Source organism: Neoarius graeffei, chromosome 22, assembly GCF_027579695.1.
Source record: "Neoarius graeffei isolate fNeoGra1 chromosome 22, fNeoGra1.pri, whole genome shotgun sequence".
In the NCBI taxonomy this organism is placed as follows: domain Eukaryota; kingdom Metazoa; phylum Chordata; class Actinopteri; order Siluriformes; family Ariidae; genus Neoarius; species Neoarius graeffei.
Window position 1 is genome coordinate 29,855,367 of NC_083590.1, and position 26,315 is coordinate 29,881,681.

Here is a 26,315-nt window from a genome sequence, read left to right on the forward strand (position 1 = left end):
ATGTAATCACTCCTGCAGAGAGAGATTCATATTTCTTCAACTTGGTAAAGTAGCATGCTTAACATGCGACGCTTACTTATAACTTCTTCCGTTATCGCCCGTTGGCGGTCGCCGTTACTGACATTTATTTACTGTATATCAGGATTTTTAAACATGAATCAGCCTCAGAGATGCACAGAAACTTCGGCACTGATTCCATAATGTCCATGCAGACTTAAGCTACAAGATTCATATGCTTTTAGAAAGCGATGACTTACACAATTGTTTGGATATTTGAGAAAAAAACATCAACTTCTTTGAGCGTTTGCGTCACTTGTTGACATTCCGCACGCCGGATCCGCCATGTTTCTAGCGCAGAGTGAGGGCTAATAAATTCACGATTATTTTGCCTCCAATTTTTCTTTTTTTTTTTTGAAAATTGACAATCTAAGCTTTCTATTTATGTAAAAATTGACGGATTTTGCTTTTATTAAGCCATTTTGTAATCGGAACTAAAGGTTTAACCCTTTGGTGACTGACCCCTTGAAAATGGTTTCTCCAGGAACGATGACGTTTCAGTTGTCAAGACAACGGAAAAACTAAAATACAAGAGCATTTTGTTTTGTGCACAAGAGCATTGTGACGTATCTTTCTGTTTTTGTATTTTAGTTTTTCCGTTGTCTTGACAACTGAAAAGTCATCGTTCCCGGAGGAACCATTTTCAAGGGGTCAGTCACCAAAGGGTTTTAATTGAATAGTTCAACCACTTGTATACTTTTATACAAAAATGCGTCTGAAGAGAAGTCTGTCAGTGTTTCCGAGCGATTCCGACCAATGGGAAATTGAGCAAGTTGTCAGAAAACAACATGCTCTGCGAACAAGCTGTCGGCCAATGAAAGCTGGAACAGCCTGTTTTAGTTGTTTAATTGACAAATTATTACTTTAATGCACATTAAAAAATGGACATGCGTCATGTTAAACACTTGGCCTTTGCTTTCATGGAAAATTAAAATGAATAATACAAGGTAGGAATGGGAATCAAAAACCGGTTCTTGTTGAGAACCGCTTCCCAGTGTTTCAATTCCATGGAATCGTTTGCCAGATTTGCTAACGATTCCCTTATCGATTCCAGCGGGCACGACTAACGCCATGTATATTACGCAAGTTACGCAACGTGCGTAGCGACATGCAGTAAGCAGTAAACATGGCAACCAAGCGGTTTAAACGCTCAAAAGTTTGGCCGCATTTTTCAAGGAAAGATGACAACCGGGCGACCTGCAGCCATTGCAAAGTAGATATTACATCGTCGAGAGGGAACACGAGTAATATGCAAAAACATTTGCGCACACAGCATGCGATACTTTTAAATGAATGTCACGTTTTCGACACGCTTCGGACTGGTGAATCTGTGTTACTCCTAAACTAAACAAAGTTGATGCTAATCGACCTGTTTGTTCTCCTTTTTTTTCAAATGAGAATCGATAAGAGAATCGATAAAGAACCGAATCGTTAAGCAGAATCGAAAATGGAATCGGAATCGTAAAAATCTTATCAATTTCCATCCCTAATACAAGGTTAACATGGGGCGGCCTTGGGCTGAAGTGCCCTTGAGCGAGGTACCTAATCCCTAACTGCTCCCCGGGCGAGACTGCTCTGGGTGTGTGTGTGTGTGTGTGTGTGTTTCACTGCTTCAGATGGGTTAAATGCAGAGGATGAATTCCACTGTGCTTGAGTGTGCATGTGACAAATAAAGGCTTCTTCTTCTTCAAGTTTTGTGTATAAAACGACTTGATGAAAAATCACTCTTATCGGTGCTGGTCAGCACTTGTTTGTTCACCTATTATAAGTGCTTTCTTAAGATCTCCAACCTGTAATTTTCTACACTGCTTCAACTCTGTGGGAATTAATAGAGACTGAGTGAGAACTGCGCAGTGGGCAGGACCCCATGAGGGTTTCTAGCATTGGCTAATTCTCCTCACCATTATGGCTGTGGTGTTTATGAAATTCTTCCATTTTTGCTCACTAATTGACCCGTCTTTGGTCGCTAAAAGCCCCATGACCCCCCTCCCACTCACTATGGCAACTGCATCACAGAGGTGCGTCGCTATGGGTGACGGCAACTTAATAAGCAGGAAATGCAGAGGTCTGGCATGCTTTAACCTCTCTTTATGGTGACATAAAAGCACCCACTTGCAATGTGTTTTTAAAAACTTTTGACTGGCATGGTAGGTGAACAGAGACGCACACACACAGTCATGAAAGAAATGGGGTATTACTGAGAAAGTACCAAAACTTGTATTAGTTTTACGAACTTGTTCACATCATTCTGAGGCTCGCACACGCACACAGTGGCTCGATGTTGATATTAGGAAGAAGCTTAGCTGTGCATATGTTTTAATTTATTAAGGAATAGAACGTTGTACTTTTATATTCATCTATAGTTAAGTATAATGCCGTAGAACATCTGCAAAACAAGACTTTATATCCAGTAGAAAATATATATTTTTAATTCTGACTTTAATCTTAAAACATGGTATTTGGGTTTTGATGCCCAATATTATTAACACACTCAAAAAGTTGCGGTCAGAAGTTTACATACAGGGAAATGAATGTCATGGCAATATTGGACTTTGTCATTTCTTTGAACTGTTATTTTTCTGTGTCAGAATGATTATAGGACATACATATTTAATAAAAAAATTATTTGGTGCACAAGTTTCATTTATTTTTGGTTTTCTGAAACCAACACATGGTTAGAATTATACATACAGTCAAAAAAAAAAACAACCACATACGCCCACTTAGATTATTAATTCAGTGGTGCTGAAAGTTCTAAAGTGTCTTTTAACTTGTCAAGGCCAAGACCTCTTAACTTCCTGTTCGTGATCATGATTGATTACAGCTGGTAGCTTCTCTGCACCATAATAAAAAAGGTTTGTTCGACAGCACTCATTCGATTAACTAACACACAGTACAATGGGAAAGTCCAAGGAGCTCAGTGCAGATCTGAAAAAGAGGATTTACACAATTCAGGAATGTCTCTGAGCCATTTCTATACAACTGCAGTTTCTGAGATCATCAGTTCAAACAATTGTGTGTAAATGCAAGTTATTGGGAGGTGTAGCTGTTTTGCCAAGCCACTTTGCTGGAAGAAGACCCAAACGGTCACCCGCAGTTGAAAGGAAATTGGTTCCGATGATCAAGAACAACCCAGGAACCACCAAGACACAGATCTGCCATGAACTGGAAGCTGCTGAAACACTGGACTACAGTCAAGCGAGTTTTACAAAACCAGGGATTGAAAGGTTGCTCAAAAATTGATACAATGTCAGCACCATTAAATATCACTGGTACAGTGGAGCACCATTAAATCCATTGTAGCAAAATGGAAAGAATATGGCACCACTACAAACCTGATAAGAGAAGGCTGCCCACCAAAACTCACAGACCAGGCAAGGAGGGCATTAATCAGAGATGCAACAAAGACACCAAAGATAACACTGAAGGAGCTGCAAAGATCCACAGCAGAGATGGGAGTATCTGTCCATAGGACTACTTTAAACCGTACACTCCACAGAGTGGGGCTTTATGGAAGAGTGGCCAGAAAAAAAGCTGTTGCTTAAAGAAAAATATAAGAAAACGCATTTGGAGTTTGCCCAATAGCATGTGGCAGACTCCCCAAAACAAATGGAAGAAGATTCTCTGGTCAAATGAGACTAAAATAGAACTTTTTGGTCATCATGGGAAATGCCATGTGTGGCACAAACCCAACATCCTGAGAACACCATTCCTAGCATGGTGGTGTCAGCATCATGCTGTGGGGATGTTTTTCATCTGCTGGGACAGGAAAGCTGGTCAGGACTGAAGGAAAGATGGATGGCACTAAATACAGGACAATTCTGGAGGAAAACCTGTTTGAGTCAGCCAGAGGTTTGAGACTGGGATGAAGGTTCGCATTCCAGCAGGACAATGACCCTAAACATACCGCTAAAGCTACACTGGAGTGGTTTAAAGTGAAACATTTAAATGTCTTGGAATGGCCTAATCAAAGTCCAGACCTCAATCCAATTGAGAATCTGTGGTATAACTTGAAGATTGCTGTACACCAACGCAACCCATCTAACTTGAAGGAGTTGGAGCAGTTTTGCCTTGAGGAATGGGCAAAGATCCCAGTGGCGAGATGTGCTAAGCTAATAGAGACATACCCCAAGAGACTTGCAGCTGTAATTGCAGCAAAAGGTGGCTGTACAAAGTATTGACTTTGGAGGGTGAATACCTATGCACGCTCCAGATTTCTGTTTTTTTCAACTTATTGTTTGTGTCAATAATTAAGTAAACAAACAATTTGCACCTTATAGTGGTAGGCATGTTATGTAAATCATATGGTGCTAATCCTCCAAGAATCCATTTCAATTCAAACCTATAATGCGACAAAATGGGACAAACACCAAGGGGCATAAATACTTTTGCAAGACACTGTACTTTTCAAGCTAGAGGAAAGTTTTGTGGTCAGATCAGACAAAGATGTTGTTGTTTAGCCACAATGACCTGGGGTAAAAAAAAACAAAACGAAAACAAACAAAAAAAACCCACTGTACCAGCTGTTAAGCATGGTGGTAGTAGCTTCATGGTCTGGAGCTGTTTTGCTACCAGTGGATGGAATAATGAAGAAGGAGGACAACCTCAGATTTCTTCAGAATAACCTCAAATCATCAGAAACTTGGACACATTTAGATGTTTAAACAGGACAATGACCTCAAGCACATCAAAGCTGGTTGTAGAATGGATAAAACAGTCTAATATTGTTAAACTTGTTAAAACAAGTCCTGACCTTAACCCTATCAAAACTATTTGGGCTGTGCTTAAAAGTTGAGTCTGTCCCAGGAAACACACAAATTTAATTGAACTCTGCCAAGAATAGTGGCCAAATATCCAACCAGAATTCTGCCAGAAGTTTGTTGGTGGTGACCAGAAGCATCTGGTCAAGGTGAAACTTGCTGAGGGACATTTAACTAAATAAATACAGTGGATATAAAAAGTGTACACACCCCATTAAAATAATAGGTTTTTCTGATGTAAAAAAAAATGAGACCATGATAAATAATTTCAAAACTTTTCCCACCTTTAATGTGACCTATAACCTGTACAATTCAATTGAAAAACAAACAAATCCGTTAGGGGGAAAAAATAAAAAACGTACAATAAGCTGGTTGCATAAGTGTGCGCACCCTTAAACTAATACTTTGTTGAAGCACCTTTTGATTTAATTACAGCATTCAGTCTTTTTGGGTTCACACCTACTGTACCATCAATTAAAATGACTCTGATTAACCCCAAATAAAGTTCAGACATTTACTCAGTTGCATCCTGCAGCAAAAGCCAGCGTTCACAGAGAGCTTACAAAGCGTCAAAGGGATCTCATTGTTGAAAGATATCAGTCAGGAGAAGGGTACACAAACATTTCCACGGCATTAGATATACCATGGAGCACAGTGAAGGCCGTCATCAAGAAGTGGAGAAAATATGGGACAACAGTAACATTACCAAGAACTGGACGTCCCTCCAAAATTGATGAAAAGACAAGACGAAAACTGGTCAGGGAGGCTGCCGAGAGGCCTACAGCAACACTGAAGGAGCTGCAGGAATTTCTGGCAAATACTGGTTGTGAACTACATGTGACAACAATCTCCCATATTCTCCATATATCTGGACTATGGGGTAGGGTCAAAGAAAAACATCCAGGCCCGGCTAAATTTAGCAAAAAAATACATCAACTCTCCCAAAAGCATGTGGGAAAATGTGTTATGGTCTGATGAAACCAAGGTTGAACTTTTTGGCCACAATTCCAAAAGGTATGTTTGGTGCAAAAACAACACTGCACATCACCAAAAGAACACCATACCCATGGTGAAGCACGGTGGTGGCAGCATCATGTTTTGGGGCTGTTTTGCTTCAGCTGGAACAGGGGCTTTAGTCAAGGTGGAGGGAATTATGAACAGTTCTAAATACCAGTCAATTTTGGCCCAAAACCTTCAGTCAATTGGTCAATTTTCAATTGAAAATTTGTGGGGTGACCTGAAGAGGGCTGTGCACAAGAGATATCCTCGCAATCTGACAGATTTGGAGCGCTTTTGCAAGGAAGAGCGGGCTAATATTGCCAAGTCTAGATGTGGCAGGCTGATAGACTCCGACCCAAAAAGACTGAATGCTGTAATTCAATCAAAAGGTGCTTCAACAAAGTATTAGTTTCAGGGTGTGCACACTTATGCAACCAGCTTATTGTACATTTTTTTATTTCTTATGTTTTTTACCCCGAACAGATTTGTTTGTTTTCCAATTGAACTGTACAGGTTATAGGTCACATTAAAGGCGGGAAGAGTTTTGAAATTATTTATCGTGGTCTCTTTTTTTTTTTTACATCAGAAAAACCGGTCATTTTAACGGGGTGTGTACACTTTTTATATCCACTGTAGGTATGCCATATGTGTATTTCTGACCCTGTATGCATGATTTTTGACCCTGTGCTAGGTTTAGAAAACCCAAAATATAAAATCAGACACTTTCTTGCCCTAAAGAAATGGATAAACATAAGATCAGTTGATTAAAAGAACTGCAGCATTTCTCAGCAGATCAAATAAATGGCGTTATAATGGGACGAGGGGCAAAGGAGGCAGAGCGGAGATCTGGAGGAAGAGCACCGGCGATTCAGCAATGACGGCCATAAATCACATAATTAGAAAACGTGCCAAGTTTAAGTAGCGACATCGCTCAAAATGGCTCATGCCTTTGTGTCATCTATCTGCTACGTTTTCATTCGCGATCACTCACCGGCGTCTGTACATTAGCCCCGAATTATTGATGTCCCTTGTGAGACGCATCAGTCATAAGAGCTGGCTGAGTTTTCAGCAGCTCACTTCATAGAGAAGTTCAGTCAAGTAAAACTGGAATGAAAGGATCGAGAACATCAAGGAATTTCTGATTAATGGAAGTCTAATGCAACTTGGTGCAAGTATCCCATCGTGCTGTCTGTCAGGTTCTTGAAACACATCGTGATCAACATCATTGGGGATGTTGTTTAAATATTTTATTCCTGTCATTTTATGGAATGTCCTGATGCAAGGAAAGGAAAGGAAAAAAAAAAGATTTCAGGAAGTAGAGTGTGATTTTAGTCACTGCATGAGTCAGTCCATGGTGACCTTCCCAGAAGTGTGCACACGGCAGCAAAGCACTTCATTTTCTAATCTCGCATAAACTTGAGACGTGCTGTAAGTGAGCAGTGGCCGAGGGCGCTGAGCGTGGAGTGTTTTGTGTCTCTTCAGCCGTCTCCGAGGCCATAATCGAGAGAGCACGCTAAACTGAGCTTTACGCAGATTAGAGAACGCAGTTTGTGCTCTTGTGGCTTTGCAGCCCATGAGATCACTTTTCTAATTAACCCAGACAGCCAGGACTCAGTGGAGATGCCATGCGGAAATCAAGAAGTCCTCTGACTTTCTGCATCTTTCTGTCTACAGTAAACTTCACGATCTACATCAAAGCTCCCTCCGAACTTATGAGAACTTCAGACATCTCATTAAAATGAGGAATTTTTCATAACGTGACACAGAAAAGAACAAAAAGAAAAGTTGAAAATTATTTATAAGTTTCTCCATGTTGTTTTGAATAGTGTGCTGTTGCCCACTCTGCAACTGAGCTGCATTATAAAATGTGCATATGGACTTCTTCCTAACAAGGATCTTCTGGTGTGTTTTTTTTTTTTTTTTCCCCCCAGAAACTGAACTCACCAGCTGTTTTAAAGCCCCCTAAAGAGAGAAAGCCAAGCAAGAAAGAAGGTGGAAGTCCAGGGAAGTCGTCCAGTCTCCCAGCAGTGCTCTACAGGTCAGATTCAGTCTGGCATCAGGAACAGAATTGGGATTTTCACTTCTGCTTCTATGCAGAGTTTGAATTTGCAATACTTTTATACACATATTGTGATGGTGATTTTTATGCAGTGGAAAAGTTCAAGTATTGTTAGAGGAAATACAATAATCAGATGTACCATACACATATACAGTACAGACGTTTGTGTGGGTGGATGGGTGGCTGCATGTGTATATATGCATACATACCAGCTAGGAGGTCCGTATAGTGAAATACCGTGACCGAGGTCTTGAAAGTACTGAGCGAGGCCCTCTGGGCTGAGGTCAGTATTCAAGGCCGAGGTCACGGTATTTCATCATACGGACCGACCTTAAGCTGGTAAATAATACATTTATTTTTTCTTTACCAAATTCTAACGGAAAACAAGAGCGCCCGAAAGGGAAAACCAAGCCGAGCCGCCATTTTGAATCCTCATTCACGGCTGTAATGCAAATGGCTTCCTCCTTGGCATACAAGTGCACTTCCATGGCAGGAAAAAAACTATATTTTGCCGCCTATGTAGTCCCCTGTTTATACAAATAGGAGTCATTCAGGATTCAGCCATGTTTTTGCTCAGCATTAGCAACAGTTAGAGGTTTTTAGCTTTCTCCTGAAATGTTTTCTTTTATTTCTTCTTCCTCAGGGCAGTAAAACTTGCTTTCACTGTGAACACTGTCGTTATCGCTATCCATGCTGTAAAATTAATGCTATTCTCCTGAGAAATGCTGGCAAAAATTTATAAGATTTTTGATAATCTTATAAATAAATCTTATAAAAAAAGATAAATGTTGACAAAATATGCTACTATGTTTGTTGTTGTTGTGAACGAGCGAGTCGCCAGAGGTCCGTAACTGGGGTCCGTAACCGGGGTCCGTAACTGGGGTCCGTATCGTAGGATACGGACCCACTCGCCAGCCAATCAGAGCGCAGGATTTGATGGAAACTGGACCGTGAAAAAAATAAATATGTTATTTACCAGCTGGGAGGTCCGTATCGTGAATACCATGACCTCGGTCTTGAATGTACTGACCGAGGCCTCTGGGCTGAGGTCAGTATTCAAGGCCGAGGTCACAGTATTTCATGATACGGACCGACCTTAAGCTCGTAAATAATATATTTATTTTTTCTTTACCAAATTCTAACAGAAAATTAGAGCGCCCGAAAGGGAAACCATATTTAGGACAAACCTGCTACAAGCTCGTTTTCAGCTTTCTCCTGAAATGTTTTCTTTTATTTCGTCTTCCTCAGGGTAGTAAAACTCGCTTTCGCTGTGAACACTGTCGTTATCGCTATCCATGCTGTAAAATTAATGCTGTTATACTGAGAAATGCGAAAACAAATGTTGACAAAAAATTGCTAAAAAATTGCTACTATGTTTGTCGTTGTTGTGAATGAGCGAGTCGCCAAAGGTTTGTAACCGGGGTCCGGATCGTAGGATTCCGGACCGTTCGCGAGCCAGTCAGAGCGCACGATTTGATGGAAACCGGACTGTGAAAAAAATAAATATACATATGGACAGGAGTGTTTTACTGGGAAATATGCCACTTGTGTTTTTCATACAAGCCCCAACCGGGACATAGAGAACCAAAATCGTGCCACAAATCTCTATATGTCACTTTTGAGGAAATCGATGAATAGTTTTGATAAATGTGGGTACTTTTTGTTTGTCAATGTGTCTATATCATAAAAAGAAACTCACAGGTTGGCTTGAAGATATGAAGTTTATCTTCTTGTGTTGAAAAACTCATATGAAATGCATCAGGGATCTGAGTGACATATATTTAAATAATATTGGCTTGCTTTTTTTCGTCGTCTATCAGATATATTCCATTCAGCTAGCATGATATTGAACGATTCAAATACAAGTTCAGTATCATGTTAGCTGAATGGAATATATCTGATGTACCATGAAAAAGCCAGCCAATATACACATCCGATGGAACAATTATAGATTTTACAAAAAGTTCAGAACAGGAGGGGTTACTAACCAATATCCAATGCTGATTCTGATCCAGTGTAATTCAATGTTGTGTCAATCCAATGTACATCTAAAAAGTCACTCAATAGCGTGGAAGTTTTACGTGTAATATGGCTCTTATGGCATTTTCAGTTCACTGCGACGGTTTACAGTGGGCGCCGCTGGCGAACAAAGAAATGCTTGTGCACGCGCAGCAGAAAACTTTCTCATTGGATATTCACATCAGCTCCGACGTGTGACGCCATGTCGTCTTGACAACCATGCGATATCGTAAACCGTATTCAGCACTCATTCTCCATCGGGTAGAGCAACGTAATATATGTAGGATAAGCGATACGCTAACAATATGCATGCTATCAAACCAAATGAGTGAAACTCACTAGAAGGGAATAGAACACCTGTTTTTATTCCATCGAAAAAGTGTCCTGTATGTGTAATAAATATATGTTATTTACCAGCTGGGAGGTCCGTATCGTGAAATACCGTGACCGAGGTCTTGAAAGTACTGAGCAAGGCGCTCTGGGCCGAGGTCACGGTATTTCACCATACGGACCGACCTTAAAGGGGTACAAAATATAATATATACGGTTGCTGATGTGACAAAGTAACGTATTCTTAAGTATTCTATCAAATTTATATACTAGAAAACAACGAAATATCTTGGTAATTGTAAATATAATACTTTATACGCTAAACCGCACAAGAGTCACCATTTTTAAAAGACCGTGATGTCAGCGCTACCCACTGCACTAGCGGAACTCTCCGAAATAGAGGAGATAAGCGTGTAATCATGGCGTCGGGCGCATCAAGTGAAAGCGACAGCTCTGTCGAATCATACGAAGAGATCCCGCAAGACACACTGCAAGCAGGCTATGGCTGAGAAGGGTACCAGTTTGAACCTAGGAGAGGTACTCTCGACTCCGGTGATGAAATAAGAGAAGAAAGCTCGGATGACGGCGAGGATGAGACTAATGCTGACCATGAGCATGGCAAGCGTGGGGCAGAGCGTCTGCGTGCAGGTGACACGGCGTGGTGCTCGTGCGGAAAATGTAATGTGGAGTTGCTCACGAGTCCAGCAGAATTTATTTGCTGCAATGAGATAGGCGCCACCTGTGGACTTGCGAAATTGTCGCAAGAGGCAGAAACAGGTATTTCACACGTGCTATTCCCAACCTTAATGAGCCAACACAACTGGGCACATACATACGTCATGAGTGTTACGCAGAGAAAATGAACGTGCATTCTGATTGGATAAAATTAATATCATGGCGGGCTGTTCAAACTGCGGAAATAGTTTGCTCGAGCTACTTTCAAAACACTATAACTTTCCAACCTTAGAACAAAAAACTTTTGTAAGTCTTGAATAAGGTTTGTTAATGTGTGTTTTATTGTTATATTTATTCTATATATTGCCCTCTGTTCCCCTTTAAGCTGGTAAATAATATATATATTTTTTTCTTTACGAAATTCTTACAGAAAACGAGAGCGCCCGAAAGGGAAAACCGAGCCGAGCTGAGGCAAGCCGCCATTTTGAATCCTCATTCACAGCTGTAATGCAAATTGCTTCCTCCTCGGTATACAAGTGCACTTCCATGGCAGGAAAAAAACTACATTTTGCCGCCTATGTAGTCCCCTATTTATACAAAATTGAGTCATTCAGGATTCAGCCATGTTTTTGCTCGGCGTTAGCAGCAGTTAGAGGTTTTTAGCTTTCTCCTGAAATGTTTTCTTTTATTTCTTCTTCCTCAGGGTAGTAAAACTCGCTTTTGCTGTGAACACTGTCATTATCGCTATCCATGCTGTAAAATTAATGCTATTCTCCTGAGAAATGCGAAAATAAATGTTGACAAAAAATGCTATGTTTGTTATTGTGAATGAGCGAGTCGCCAGAGGTCCGTAACCGGGGTCCATATCGTAGGATACGGACCCGCTCACCAGCCAATCAGAGCGCAGGATTTGATGGAAACCGGACCGCGAAACAAATAATTTCCGATATTTCACTCCCAGTGTTTTCCCGCTGAATCGAAGCGTGCTGTCAAAATGGCGAACCGATTCAAAATTAAAATTCTTGCGTATTTTTTGTGGATGTGTCCATATAATATAAAGAACATTACATGGTGGCATGAAGATATCAAGTTTATCTTCTCGTGTTGAAAATATTTTCACTCGTTTGCTTCACTCACTCGTGAATACATTGCAACTTTGCATAAACTTCGTAGCTTCACGCCAATGTGTAATATCCTCTCTCATATGTGTGTGTCTTGTGTGTATTTTGCACTGTTTTTTATTCATAAGTCCTAAAATTGATCACTATTAGTTACGCTATTTATTGTACTTGACATAATACAACAGCAGCTAACGGATTTAGCTATACACAAAGATTTGCGCATTATTTTGCCAAAAATTCGTAAAACATTTGGGCACGTACCATATCGGTTCACTTTGTACAGAAGCCCTGAACCGCAGTTTGTCGAAATGCTGTTTGAACCGATAATTGCAAGATAATACGTCATTATTTCAAGCCATTAGCTTGTTCTTTAATAAGCTTTTCGTGATTTCAGCTAATTCTCGTGTTTATTTAAATACATTAAGTCGTTATTTTGTCTTAATAACTCATTATTTCAAGATTATTTCAATGTAGTACTTTTTTTTTTCATGAAACCATGTCACTATTTCAGTGGAACATTTTATTTCTTCAAATTAGTTACTGATAAATTCAAATTAGTATCTTGCTAGAAGCAATCATTAGATGTCCAGTACCAGTCAAAAGTTTGTACACCCCCTAGTCATTCATAGGTTTTACTGTATTTTGTATTTTCTGCATTGTAGAACAATACTGAAGAAATCAAAACTATGAAATAACACATGGAACATTCAGGAAATTTTGTGGTAAACAAAACAAAAAAACAAACGATATTTAATATTTTAGATTCTTCAAAGTAGCCAGCGTTTACCTCGATGACGCTTTGCACACTATTGGCGTTAGCTTACCCAGCTTCATGAGGTAATCACCTGGAATGCTTTTCAATTAACAGGTACCTCGTCAAAAGGTAATTAGTGAACAAGTTTCTTGTCTTCTTAATGTGTTTAAGACCAAATAGTAAATAATAAAATACAGTAAATAGCCCTATTCAACACCACAACTGTAGTAATCCATATTATGTCAAGAGGCACTCAACTAAGTCAAGAGAGATGACATCCATCATTACTTTAAATCAAATCAAATCAAGTTTATTTGTATAGCGCTTTTAACAATAAACATTGTCGCAAAGCAGCTTTACAGAATTTGAACGACTTAAAACATGAGCTAATTTTATCCCTAATCTATCCCCAATGAGCAAACCTGTGGCGACGGTGGCAAGGAAAAACTCCCTCAGACGACATGAGGAAGAAACCTCGAGAGGAACCAGACTCAGAAGGGAACCCATCCTCATTTGGGCAACAACAGACAGCATGACTATAATATTAACAGTTTTAACAGGTATAACCCTCAACTGTCCTCATGGGGCCGTCCTTCACAGGAGCGGTGCGATAAAACTCTGACCAGACACAGGGCACCAGGATGGATCAAGCAGGTCCGAGGGGCAGAAGAGGCCAGCATCTCAATCCCAGGATCAACATGTAACTCAGAGGGACAGATTGGGGGGGGGGGAGAAAGAAAACACAGGTTGTTAGGTATGCCCTAAAAATGACAAGTATTAAATCTGTGTGGTAGGCTCGCAGAGACGAGAGTCTTTACATCAGGCATAACACACAACAATGGCATGTTAATATGGTAAAATATATCATGACCTGCTCTGGCTGGATGCTTGATTGGGTGATGGGAGCACACTCCTCAGCAATGATGAGATGCAGATGGGACCCTTAGGCCTGGCCAAGACAATTCAGTTACATTTCACCGGGTCTGGGACATGCGACAGAATGTCTGACGGCCGATTCCCTGCAGGCTACGATAGCCAGTCGAGGTCTCCACCCTCTCCACCAAAAGATTTCCTGTTGACTCCATGTAACTCAGAGGGACAGATTTGGGGTGGGGGGGAGGGAAAGAAAACACAGGTGGTTAGGTATGCCCAATGTCACCTGAGTAAGTAGGAACAGTATACATATTGCACCGAGTACAAGCAGGGACTCCGGCAACTAACTATGACAGCATAACTAAAAGGAGAGAGCCAGAAGGTAACACAGGCATGAGGGAGCCCCGGGACATAAAGCAGCAGCCACTACACCGTCAACAAACTCGAGTGAGCAAGCGAGTGGGGGACTGACAGCATCCATACATCCCAGTTTACCAAAACACTTTATGTCTGAGGACCCTCCAGATCTACTCCTTTACCTCATAAACACCATTAACAAAAGGCTTGACTAAACAGATATGTTTTCAGCCTAGACTTTAAGACATGAAGTGACTTTTAATTAATAAAAATAAAGAAAAACCTTTGAATTAGAAGGTGTGTCCAAACTTTTGACTGCTATTGTACATGTATCAGCTGGATTCCAGAACAACAGCAGCTGGCTTACTGACTATTTGGGAAAGAGCACATAAAATAATAATAATTATTATTATTATCAGCTAATATGATGTACGACTTCAAATAACAAGATATTGACTTGGGTATGTGTGTTATCTCTAACTTGTGAGAATTTAGTGCTTTTGCACCCGAGTGGTTATTTTGTTAGCACAATATCTTAAGAACGAGTGTTTGAATGTTTGTAGGCTTTATGTGGAATTATCATCATAACCAGCAGATGAACTGATTCGATTTTGGATCGGATCCAAACTGCGTCAAGGCCATAGTGAGGTCAAATGTCTGCAGTAGTTTTTCTTCCACCATGTTTGAAGTATATTTTAAGAGTATTTCTGGCACACAAGTTCGTAACAACAAGGACGAGACTTGGAGGCGGAGCCATCCCTTCACTGACTTGTTTAATCTTTGGAAAGATTACGGTTTTTATTATATTTCTTAACGAATGATGCATCATGCTTTTTGACTGTGTTATGTTTAATGTATCGTATGTCCGTAAAACACAAGTTCTTTCCCGTCTTTTTTCCTAGCTTCCATTGTAGCAGCTATAAACAGTCGTTCCTGAACAGGCTTGTAGTACTCGAATCCAGGACTCGGACTCGAGTCCGACTCGCACCCTAATTTTAAGGACTCGTGACTTGACTTGGGCTTGAGCACTGATGACTCGGACTTGTGCATTAACTGCATTCGGACTCGTAAATTGGAGATGATTTTTTTTTCTTGTTTTTTTGTAACATGCTATAATAATTTGGCATAAGATATTTATATCTACTTCAGACATGTTTACTCCTACGATTTGTCCGTAGTTCCTACGATTTTTCAAAACAAAATACAGACTACGAATTCTTGTCCAAAAACTACGATTTATGGCCGAAATGTTGCCAAATGTTTCATCAGGCTTTCGTCTAAACGGGGGAACAGGGGCGCTGCGCCCTCTTACTCTCGGCGTGCGCCCCCTTACCGACTCCGTGAAAACATCCCAACAACACCACGTGACAATGTGTCTGATCATCAAATACGTTATAATTGCTCCAAAAATATTCCAGTCATAGTAGATACACCGCGAGACGGTGCAAAAACAATCCGAATTGGCGTTTTCCAGACTGAGGCGCCATGTTGTTTAGTTGTTTACTTGTCGCGGCTGCTCTCGCGAGATTTGACATGGGTTACACACAAGGTCAGCTGACTTGTAGAGCGAGATTTCTCGAGACTGAATGACCTTTCACCCACCGGCGCGGGAGCTTTTTACAGAAGTAGTCCGCGAGTTGTTTTTGTTGACACTTGGGCATTTAAAGATGTCATCCCGCGGCACGAAGCGGAAGAAAGCCAAAGACTGTCCGGGGCAGAAGAAGATTACTTCTTTCTTTTTCAATGTTGACAGACAATTTGTTACAATTTCCCTCTCAGAATGTCCCATTGGAGCATTTTTCAAAGGCTTTGCACGGCGGGGGGGGACAACCGGCACCATCCCCCCCCCGCTTCGCTCCCTCGCCATGGTGAGCGCCCTTATACTAAATTTTTCTAGAAAAAACCCTGTTCATGACTTACTTTATAATCATATTTATTGTGGGAATCGAACATCGATCGTATAGTCATGGGCGCAGCCATGTTTAATCACGTTTAAGCCACGTTTACCATACGTTGCATTGAATGCCATAATTGAGTTGCCATAAATGCATGTTCAGTTATTAACCAATGTCAAACTTTGTTAACTTGAAATTAAACTTTTTTGATGTTGACATTTTTTTCTTGTTTTGTCAGTTGCCAGGTATCAATGACTTGTGATTTGTTAGTAAAGAGTGTGAGATCAGTATAGCTGCCAATCAACTATTAAGTAGCCTATTAGAGCATAGTATGGTCTCTGAAATATTTTTTCTTATTGTAGCATCCTAAATAAGTATTACTGCTAGTCTTCTGGTTATTTCAGAGATACTGAAATAATGAAATGCATGAGGAGTCAACAAGTAGACCTTGGTAATAGGATTATGGAGCAGATCTAGAATCTTACATGGGTTTGCTTTTTGGTTCTCACAGGTGCTTAACTTGACAGAAAAAATAAGACCAGTGCTAGATTTTAATTTTTAAAATTTTGTTCATGTAATCTATCACTTACTTTCAACTTGAATGAGTACTATTATCTAATAGGCTGCTTTCTACTTTTTGTCTTCGATACAATACATAGATTGGACCCCAGTAAAATTCCTACTGACAGCTTACCAAAACTACTGACAAGATACTGCAAGACTACTGACAGGGCAAATTTGGGGTAAACAGGTCTGCTACTTTAATTTTCGTATTAATTTTGTGCAAAAGTGTCACACTTTGACATCAGATAGACCTTTGGGCGCGCTCCGGACAGCGCGCACCAAACAGACTCTTGCGCGCACCGTAAACGGTTTCACATAAAGGCAGCAACAGCCACCATCAAATGGTACAGTTGGAGTCTTGTTCTCGGACTCGACTCGAAATTTTCTCGAATGACTTGGACTTGACCCGGACTTGAACGCCGGGGACTCAAGACTGGACTCGGACTCGAGGTTTAGTGACTCGACTACAACACTGTTCCCTCACCAAGCTGTATTTCTGTCTCTCTCGAAATTAATAAAACGCCACATTATTTTTGGTGCATGAAATAATAATATTTGAGTTGTACTGCTGATCACTGAATATTCCCTGTGTTTGTGTTTAACTGATTTGCAGTTGTGGGATCTGTAAGAAGAACCAAGACCAGCATCTCCTTTTACTCTGTGACACGTGCAAGCTGCACTACCACCTGGGCTGCCTGGACCCACCTCTCACCCGCATGCCCAAGAAGACCAAGAATAGCTACTGGTGTGCAAAAAAAACCCTCGAAAAATGTACAACAGGGCGTAAACGATTCAGAATACACAGAGAAAAGTTATAGCGTCCAGTTAATTTCGTACTCGCTCCGTCATGAACACTTGTCTTTATTTTATTGAATAGCGGTGTGTAGATTTGACAGATGGGAGTCAAGTTGAAGGATTTCCTTCCATGATTAAGCTGTCAGTCAAGGATTTATTACAGACGCTACCCTTGTGTGTTTATTTGATGAAAAACTCTGGTGCCTTCGCTTTTGATTCATAGAATTTCTGTAATCCTTCTTGGAAAAATAGTGCGATGTCGTTCCACTCAGCCAGGCGTAAATTAGAACGTATTGCGAAATTATATTTGACGAGGAGGCTAAATTATATGTAATTATAGCCATCAATATTTACAGCGGTCATACAGCATTGAGAGGAGTATCTCTTTTTGTTTTTAGGTCGTCTATATTTAGTTTGTTGTATATATTTTTTTCTTACTAATATGAAAACAACTCATTATCGTAATTGACGTCCTAATTACCCACCAGCACGCACATTGATATGCTAATATTGTTATATTATTATTGCAGTATTAACGTCTTTAAGTTGCTTTGCCCTTGTCACTTTTAATTAATTAGCCTATTAATAATTCCTTTATTAACACAAGCGTTTTCTTAGTTTTTTCTCAAAAGTCGATGATAAAATGTAAATGTTGTAAACCGAATATTAACAGTTATTTTTGAATTTTGTCATGAGGCGGGTTTCCACTGCAGTTTCACACGAAATAAAAGCTGTCTCTCTTTTTTTTTTCCTTTTTTTTTTTTTTTTAAGTTCCAACTGAGAAGTGCATAGCCATCGCTCTTTATAAACCAAAGGACGAAACCCTGCCTGTTCAGGGTTGTAGCTGAGACTTTTAGTGGTCATGTCATGTGACTGAAACACAAAAAAAAAGTGTTTCCATTTCAATTTTGCGAACCGTTGCTTTGTCCAGTCGTCTGAGAAAGCACTGCATGCGAGCAGATAAACTTTTTTTCACCATATTTGAAAGGTGGGTTTTTTTTTTTTTCGAAATTCATGTTTACGTTACTAATTTTTTTTGGTTCACAATTTCAAATTGCACATTAAGCAGGTTAAAGGAACATAATATCAAGACTGTTTACTATTGTATCAAGAGCGCTTATTTAGACCCGATTAAATATTGACCAGACTTACTTTAGAGTTAGATCTAGATAAGAAATTACCAGGCCAGCCAATCAGAAGCAAGGATTTTCAATATTTACCAACAAATCTTCCTTTATTAAGGACCAAAACCTTGTACTTTTGATCCATTTGTAGTTTTTATCCCCCACTGGCTGAAAGGCCCAAAAGGGATTATGTCACGGCGATTTCCATCCGTCCCGGGAAGGGTGCTCACCTTCTGAAATCAACTCCTCTCACAATTTTTGGAGGAATTTCACAAAACTTGGCAGGATTCTTTATTATACACTACCGTTCAAAAGTTTGGGGTCACTTTGAAATGTGCTTATTTTTGAAAGAAAAGCACTGTTCTTTTCAATGAAGATCACTTTAAACTAATCAGAAATCCACTCTATACATTGCTAATGTGGTAAATGACTATTCTAGCTGCAAATGTCTGGTTTTTGGTGCAATATCTCCATAGGTGTATAGAGGCCCATTTCCAGCAACTCTCACTCCAGTGTTCTAATGGTACAATGTGTTTGCTCATTGCCTCAGAAGGCTAATGGATGATTAGAAAACCCTTGTACAATCATGTTAGCACAGCTGAAAACAGTTGAGCTCTTTAGAGAAGCTATAAAACTGACCTTCCTTTGAGCAGATTGAGTTTCTGGAGCATCACGTTTGTGGGGTCGATTAAATGCTCAAAATGGCCAGAAAAATGTCTTGACTATATTTTCTATTCATTTTACAACTTATGGTGGGAAATAAAAGTGTGACTTTTCATGGAAAACACAACATTGTCTGGGTGACCCCAAACTTTTGAACGGTAGTGTATGTCAGTAATACACATATTGTAATTTCGTTCAATTTTACCAGAGTTACAGCCCTTGATTAACAAAATTATACGTTGACAATTTCATGAGTGTGTTTTCTTCTTCTGAAATCAACTCCTCTCACAGTTTGTGGAGGAATTTCACCAAACTTGACAAAAGGCTTTGTGATACGTCAGTCGTACGCATATTTTTATTTTGTTCAATTCAGTCGCATTTTACCAGAGTTACAGCTTTTGATTAACAACCTTGTTCTTTGACAATTTCATGAAGGTGTGCTCGCCTTCTGACATCAACTCCTCTCACAATTTGTGGACGAATTTCTCGAAGCTCGGTAAAAGGCCTTGTTGTATGACGGTAATACGCATGTTGCGATTTAATTTCGTTTGTGAAAATTTTCCCAGAGTTTTGACCCTTGATTAAATAACTTGTACTTTGACAGTTCCATGAGGGTGGACGTTCTTCTGAAATCAACTCCTCTCACAATTTGTGGAGGAATTTCACCAAACTTGGCAAAAGGCTTTGTTATATGACCGTTATACGCATATTGAAATTTTGTTTGATTTTACCAGAGTTATGCCCTGATTATTAACAAACTTGTACTTTGGCAATTTCATCAAGGCATGCTTGCTTTTTGAATTCAACTTCCCTCACAATTTTTGGAGGAATTTCACAAAATTTGACAGGATTCTTTGTTATATGTCGGTAATACGCATATTACGATTTCATTCAATTCAGTCACATTTTATAGCCGAGTTTCCAGCGGAGGAGATTGTGCTCTCAGAGCTCTCTTGTGTTTAATGCTGTGGATCGTCCATGAAACAATTTGTTTCATGTTCGTAGTTCTGCAGGTATTCACAGTCATTCCTTCATATTCTCTTCAATTTAGTAAGCCCAAAGAAATGTAGCTTGTTAACGAGAAATTTCCTGTTGCAGAAAACATGAAGTCGCCCATTATTTACCTTTGTCTGTTACAAAGTGCTGACACTGGAGACTCCTTCCGTAAATGTTAAATAACCAGCTCCTTAGAGAAAACGTCACCACGTCTTCACAGTTAGAGATTTCTCTTTGTTTTTCAATGTAGATTATGGGAAGCATCTGCCATGGCAAGTTCCTATGACTTAATAAGTTGTCATACAATAGAAATGCTAATGCATGAGAACGAGCAGTCAGAGTTGCTGTGAGAGAGAGTGAATGAACACCTTCTGGCCAATCAGATATGAGCATTCGACAGTGGATTAAACCTTAATATTCATATTCAACATACTCATTGTTAATCAGGCAATTTAGAACACAGTCAGTACAGCAATCCCATAATTCTGTTCACAAGGCGAGAAAATAAAATACAGTTCTTTTAAAATACAGTACATAGAAAATCCTTTTTTAATTAAAATGCTGTCCAGTTATGCATAATCATGTGAATTTAAAAATACAATATCATGATATTGTACATACTAACCATCACATAAGCATTTTACATTAGTACATGCCTGTTCTGATTATTTATATCCCGCTTTTGTCACACACAAATGTCTTTGGTGGTGTTTGTTTTATTGGAAATATGTTTCTCAGAATATGGATTGTTAATAAAGACTAAAAGTGAGTTTGACATTGTGTTTTCAGGCAGTGCTCGGAGTGCGACCAGGCCAGCAGCGATGAGGCAGACATCGCCATGGAGACACTCCCTGATGGCACCAAGAGGTCCAGGAGACAGATCAAGGGGCCAATCAAATTCATCCCTCAGGACATGTCACCAGAGCCTAAAAAACTGCAGCTGAGGGGCACGGTGGGTATCAGGGTACACATATTCACTGATCATAGGGTATTTGGTTAACAGCATCATTCCATCCATGTGCACAAACTGTCTGCCTTTGGATGATGTATAGTCTCTTCAGTCCTTCACATACAAGAAAACAATAATTCATGAAGAGCAAGTGGGATGTGTAAGATACGCCAAGGCTGACAATACGGTTCAAGTGGAATAACAGGACAGTGAGTGTTACTAGCCATGTGACGATAAATCCTGATACAAATTTATGACTATTTGAATCAATGAAATTAAATAATAAATGAATCATGATTATTATTATACAGGCTGCATAATCTTAGTTTTTCCTAGCTATAATTGCGTTGTTTAGACAGCAGAGGGTGCAATAATGTACATTAGCCAGAACTCCTATGACATCACCGTAGGCAGAAGTAACACAGCTCTAATGCTGCAAAAACAAGCAAAAAAACCCCAGATCTAAAATGCGAAAGAGCTGTTGAGCGATTGACTGCACAAATAGATTTAACACAAAATCAGAGCTCTCTTTTTACAGACTGCTGAAAGCTAAAGGAAAGAGAAGAAAATGGAGGTAGTACAAAATGTTCATCTTTACATGCTCATGTAAAGACTTCAGCTGCTGACAGCATCCTGAAGTCATCACTTGTGGGTGTGTCCCAAAAGCCAAGACGCACCCACAAGTAAGGAATAAAACACAACCAGGCATGCTACTATAGAAAAATAATCAACAGTAGGGACAGAAGTGGAGGGCTGCGAAATCCCTGAAGCTCATTACTTTGCAATAACAAAGCTTCCGACAGTGTTTTATTTTTCTTATTTGCAAAGGATTATATTCTTGATGTTCATAAGTCAAAAATTTGTTGCGTAACTGTAAACATAAACCAGAAAGCACACATTCCTCTGACATGAAGGTAAGACAGAAAATGTAGAGGAACAACTTTACCTCAAAGCTTCTTTCATAAACAAGAGCAGTGTTTCTACATTTTTGTTGTTGTAGACCAAAACGAGTCAACAAACCCACCAATAGGGTTTAAAGTATATCTATTTAAGTAGATATTATAAACCCTGTACACTATAGATGCTGGATAAGTACAACCCCAATTCCAAAAAAAATTGGGACGCTGCATAAAACAGAATATGAAGATTTGCAAACCATGGAAACCCTACATTTCATTGAAAATAGTACAAAGACAACACATCAAATCTTGAAACTGAGAAATGTTATTGTTTTTTGATAAGCTCATTTTGAATTTGATGTCAGCAACTTGTTTCAGAAAAGTTAGGATGGGGCAACAAAAGACAAAGTTGTGTAATGCAAAAAAAACAAACAAACAAAAAACCTAATTAGGTTAATTAGTAACAGGTCAGCAATATGATTGGGTATAAAAAGAGCATCCCAGAGAGGCGGAGTCTCTCAGAAGTAAAGATGGAGAGGGGTTCACCGCTCTGTGAAAGACTGCGTGGGCAAACAGTGCAACAATTTAAGAATAACGTTCCTCAATGTAAAATTGCAAAGAATTTGGTGATCACATCATCTATGGTCCATAATATCATTAAAAGATCCAGACAATCTGGAGAAATCTCTGTATGCAAGACACAAGGCTGAAAACTGACATTGGATGCCCGTGATCTTCAGGCCCTCAGGAGACACTGCATTAAAAGCAGACATGTGTCTGTAGTGGAAATCACTGTATGGGCTCAGGAACACTTCAGAAAACCATCGTCTGTGAAAACAGTTCATTACTGCATCCACAAATGCATATTAAAACCAGATATAAACAATATCCAGAAACACCGCCACCTTCTCTGGGCCTGAGCTCTTTTGCGATGGACTGAGGCGAAGTGGAAAATTGTCTCAAGGTCTGACGAATCAAAAGTAGAAATTCTTTTTAGAAATCATGGACACCACGTCCTCCAGGCTAAAGAGAAGAGGGACCATCCGGCTTGTTATCAGTGCACAGTTCAAAAGCAGCATCTGTGATGGTATGAGGGTGCATTAGTGCACATGACATGGGTAGCTTGTACATCTGGGAAGGCATCATTAATGCTGAATGATATAAACACGTTTCAGAGCAATATGTTGCCATCCAGACAAAATCTTTTTCAGGGAAGGCCTTCCTTCTTTCAGCAAGACGATGCCAAACCGCTTTCTGGACATATTAAAACTGCATGGCTCCATAGTAAAAGAGTCCGGGTGCTAAACTGGCCTGCCTGCAGTCCAGACCTGTCTCCCATTTAAAACATTTGGTGCATTATGAAGCGCAAAATACAAGAAAGGAGACCCTGAACTGTTGAGCAACTGAAATTGTACATCAGGCAAGAATGGGACAACATTTCTCTTTCAGAACTACAGCAATTGGTCTCCTCAGTTCCCAAACGTTTACAGAGTGTTGTTAAAAGTAGAGGTGATGCAACACAGTGGTAAACATGTCCCTGTCCCAACTTTTCTGAAACGTGTTGCTGGCATCAAATTCAAAATGAGCAGATATTTTTCAAAAACCAATAAAATTTCTCAGTTTCAACATTTGATATGTTGTCTTTGTACTATTTTCAATGAAATACAGGGTTTCTATGGTTTGCAAATTATCGCATTCTGTTTTTATTTTCAATTTACACAGCGTCCCAACTTTTTTTGGAATCGGGGTTGTTAGAGATTTGAGTCTACACATGTAGACCGAAATGTATATCTGTCATCCAGAATAGCTTCAGTGCACTCGTCATCGATTCTGTAAGTCTCTGGAACTGTTGAAGCGATGAACTCCATTCTTTGCAAAGGTATTCCCTTAATTGGTGTTTCGATGATGGTGTTTGGAAGCGCTGTCTCACACGTCCCTCTAAATTCCCCCTTTGGTGTTCGGTCAGGTTGAGATCTGGTGGACCATAGTGCACCATTTACATCATTTTCATCATCATCGGACTCTTCAGTGTCAGCCTTGTGCCCTGGTCATCCTGGAAGAGAGCACTCGTATGAGGATCGAAATGTTTCTCTATAACTTTATTTGCAGTGAGCCTTCCTTCAAACCATGCCAGCAGAATGCAGATGCAAATCAGAGAAAGTGTTTTTCTTTGAATTTATCAAGAACGTCTATCACTTTTATGTGGTGCATTAAGAAACTTGCACGTTTTATTATATAAAGTGCTAGCTGGCACCTTTTCAGAGGAAAAAAGGGTTGGTTTTTTTATTATTAAAAGGACTGAAATAATGAGAGCTCAGAATCTTGCTGCTCCTCTTTGATGGCTCTTAAAGCATTTTTCACATTCATAAAGTACATCTGTAAATGGGTTTTAAAAGAAATTTTATATATAGTTAACAACTGCATCTTGCAGGCATCTGAGCTTCTCTTAATTCACTTACTCCAGTCTTAATCTATTCACTCTTTCTAGTCCTAATCTATGCATCGCTCAAGGCAAAGCGGCCTTGTTAATTGATTTCTAATTGATCGCTCGACCCTCGCTAATGAGAGATAATTGACGCGTGCTGTGGTCTGTTCTCTCGAGCCTTCTCAAGGTCACGACTGCTTTCGGTTTGAGAAAGTGCATTTTGGTGAATTGCATCTCAAAAGCTTTCATATTGCATATCTTGAAGATAAAATACTAAGCCTTTTATTGTTCAGAGGGATTGATTGAAAGAGCCCCGAAAGTGTGGCGCCTATTGAGCGGTAATGAATTTTACAGCAAAATCCACAAAATTAAAAAAACTCCTGCAGCGTTTGCCTTGTGTTTTAGCCTGCTGTTTAATCCTCTCTTGACTGATCAGGCTTGTGTGTGGTAGCTTTAGCTGTCGAAGCACTAGTTTCGAGATCATGGCATGTCCTGTTACCTGCTTTCAGAGTTCATTATTTTGAAGAAAATGACATTAAATGAACAGTATTATATTGTTAAGCGTATTACTTTTTTTTTTTAAACAGGCATGCAGTGAAGATCACTATTAGCCTTCAGGAGTTATAAAATGATATGGATATATAATTTTTATTTCTTTATCAAGGTTGCGGTTAGTCTGATGTATCATCTCATTTCTCTGGCTGAGAGAGAGAGAGAACAGGGTTTGGACCTTTGCCCTCACTGATGTTGACTCACTTGGTGAAAAGAGAATGGCATTTAGATGACAGATTTTGTGTCATTTCCTTAATGAACTCCTAAATGCTGTGAATGTTACGTGTGTATGCGAGCCAGAATTTAAGTCCTAGATGGATCAACATGACAATTTGTCGTCCAAGTCTTAGTACAACTCCTGGAGGTTATTGAGTTAAGGGGGCAAATGATGCCAGGAGGGCGGCACGGTGGTGTAGTGGTTAGCACTGTCACCTCACAGCAAGAAGGTCCTGGGTTCGATCTCAGTGGCCGGCGAGGGCCTTTCTGTGTGGAGTTTGCATGTTCGCCCTGTGTCCACGTGGGTTTCCTCCAGGTGCTCTGGTTTCCCCCACAGTTCAAAGACATGCAGGTTAGGCTAATTGGTGGCTCGAAATTGACTGTAGGTGTGAATGTGAGTGTGAATGGTTGTTTGTCTCTATGTGTGTGTCAGCCCTGCGATGATCCAGGGTGTATCCCACCTCTCACCCATAGTCAGCTGGGATAGGCTCCAGCTTGCCTGCACAGGATAGCACTGTTATTTGTTTGTCTTGAGCTAACGTCACCATTTCTCGACGGATTTTTACCAAATTTGGCAAGTAAGTCCCAGGATGACCCAGAATTTTGCAGATATAGACTAAATTCATGTACGGGCCCCAGGGAGGTCCCTGGGGGGCACAACATCCACCCATCCCCTCCCTCAATGCCTTTCATGTTATATTTATCAACACAAACTCTCAACAGATCTTCATTAAACTTGGCACGTAGGTACAGGAGATAGCCACAATTTGGCAGAACTCAGAAATTCCATATTTGGGCTTCTAAGTGGTGGATATTTGGCTTTTTGTTTGTCTTGGGTTAACATCACCATTTCTCGATGTATCTTCACCATTACGGATAATGGATGGATGGATGGATGGATGGATGGATGGATGGATGGATGGATGGATGGATGGATGGATGGATGGATGGATGATGCCGGGATCAGTCTACACAAATTCAACACAATTTTGACATGATTTTGTGGACGCCCTATGACACCCTGATGAAAAATCCAAATTGTTTGTATTTTTTCACCAAGTTTGACCACTCTTACAACGAGTTTCTTGATATTCCTTCTGTCGCCACAATTAAAAATTTCTTGACGCTCCTCCCTGACAACACACATGGACGTGATGATGGGGTCAAACTTGTAGTGTTGCCAGTCTCCTGACCAAGACACAGCTCATCTCATCTCATTATCTCTAGCCGCTT

At 40.0% G+C, this 26,315-nt stretch overlaps 1 protein-coding gene across 6 annotated transcripts in view; it reads left to right on the plus strand.

Annotated features, from left to right (window-relative positions):
* The window catches only part of phf14 (PHD finger protein 14), a 284,756-nt gene that overhangs the window by 162,355 nt on the left and 96,086 nt on the right, over positions 1-26,315 (plus strand). For all 6 annotated transcript variants that reach the window (XM_060904723.1, XM_060904724.1, XM_060904725.1 and 3 more), the window contains 3 exons: positions 7,748-7,854; positions 17,077-17,208; positions 20,831-20,993. In XM_060904723.1, the coding sequence (XP_060760706.1) occupies positions 7,748-7,854; positions 17,077-17,208; positions 20,831-20,993 (402 nt within the window). The remainder of the gene's footprint in view (positions 1-7,747; positions 7,855-17,076; positions 17,209-20,830; positions 20,994-26,315) is intronic.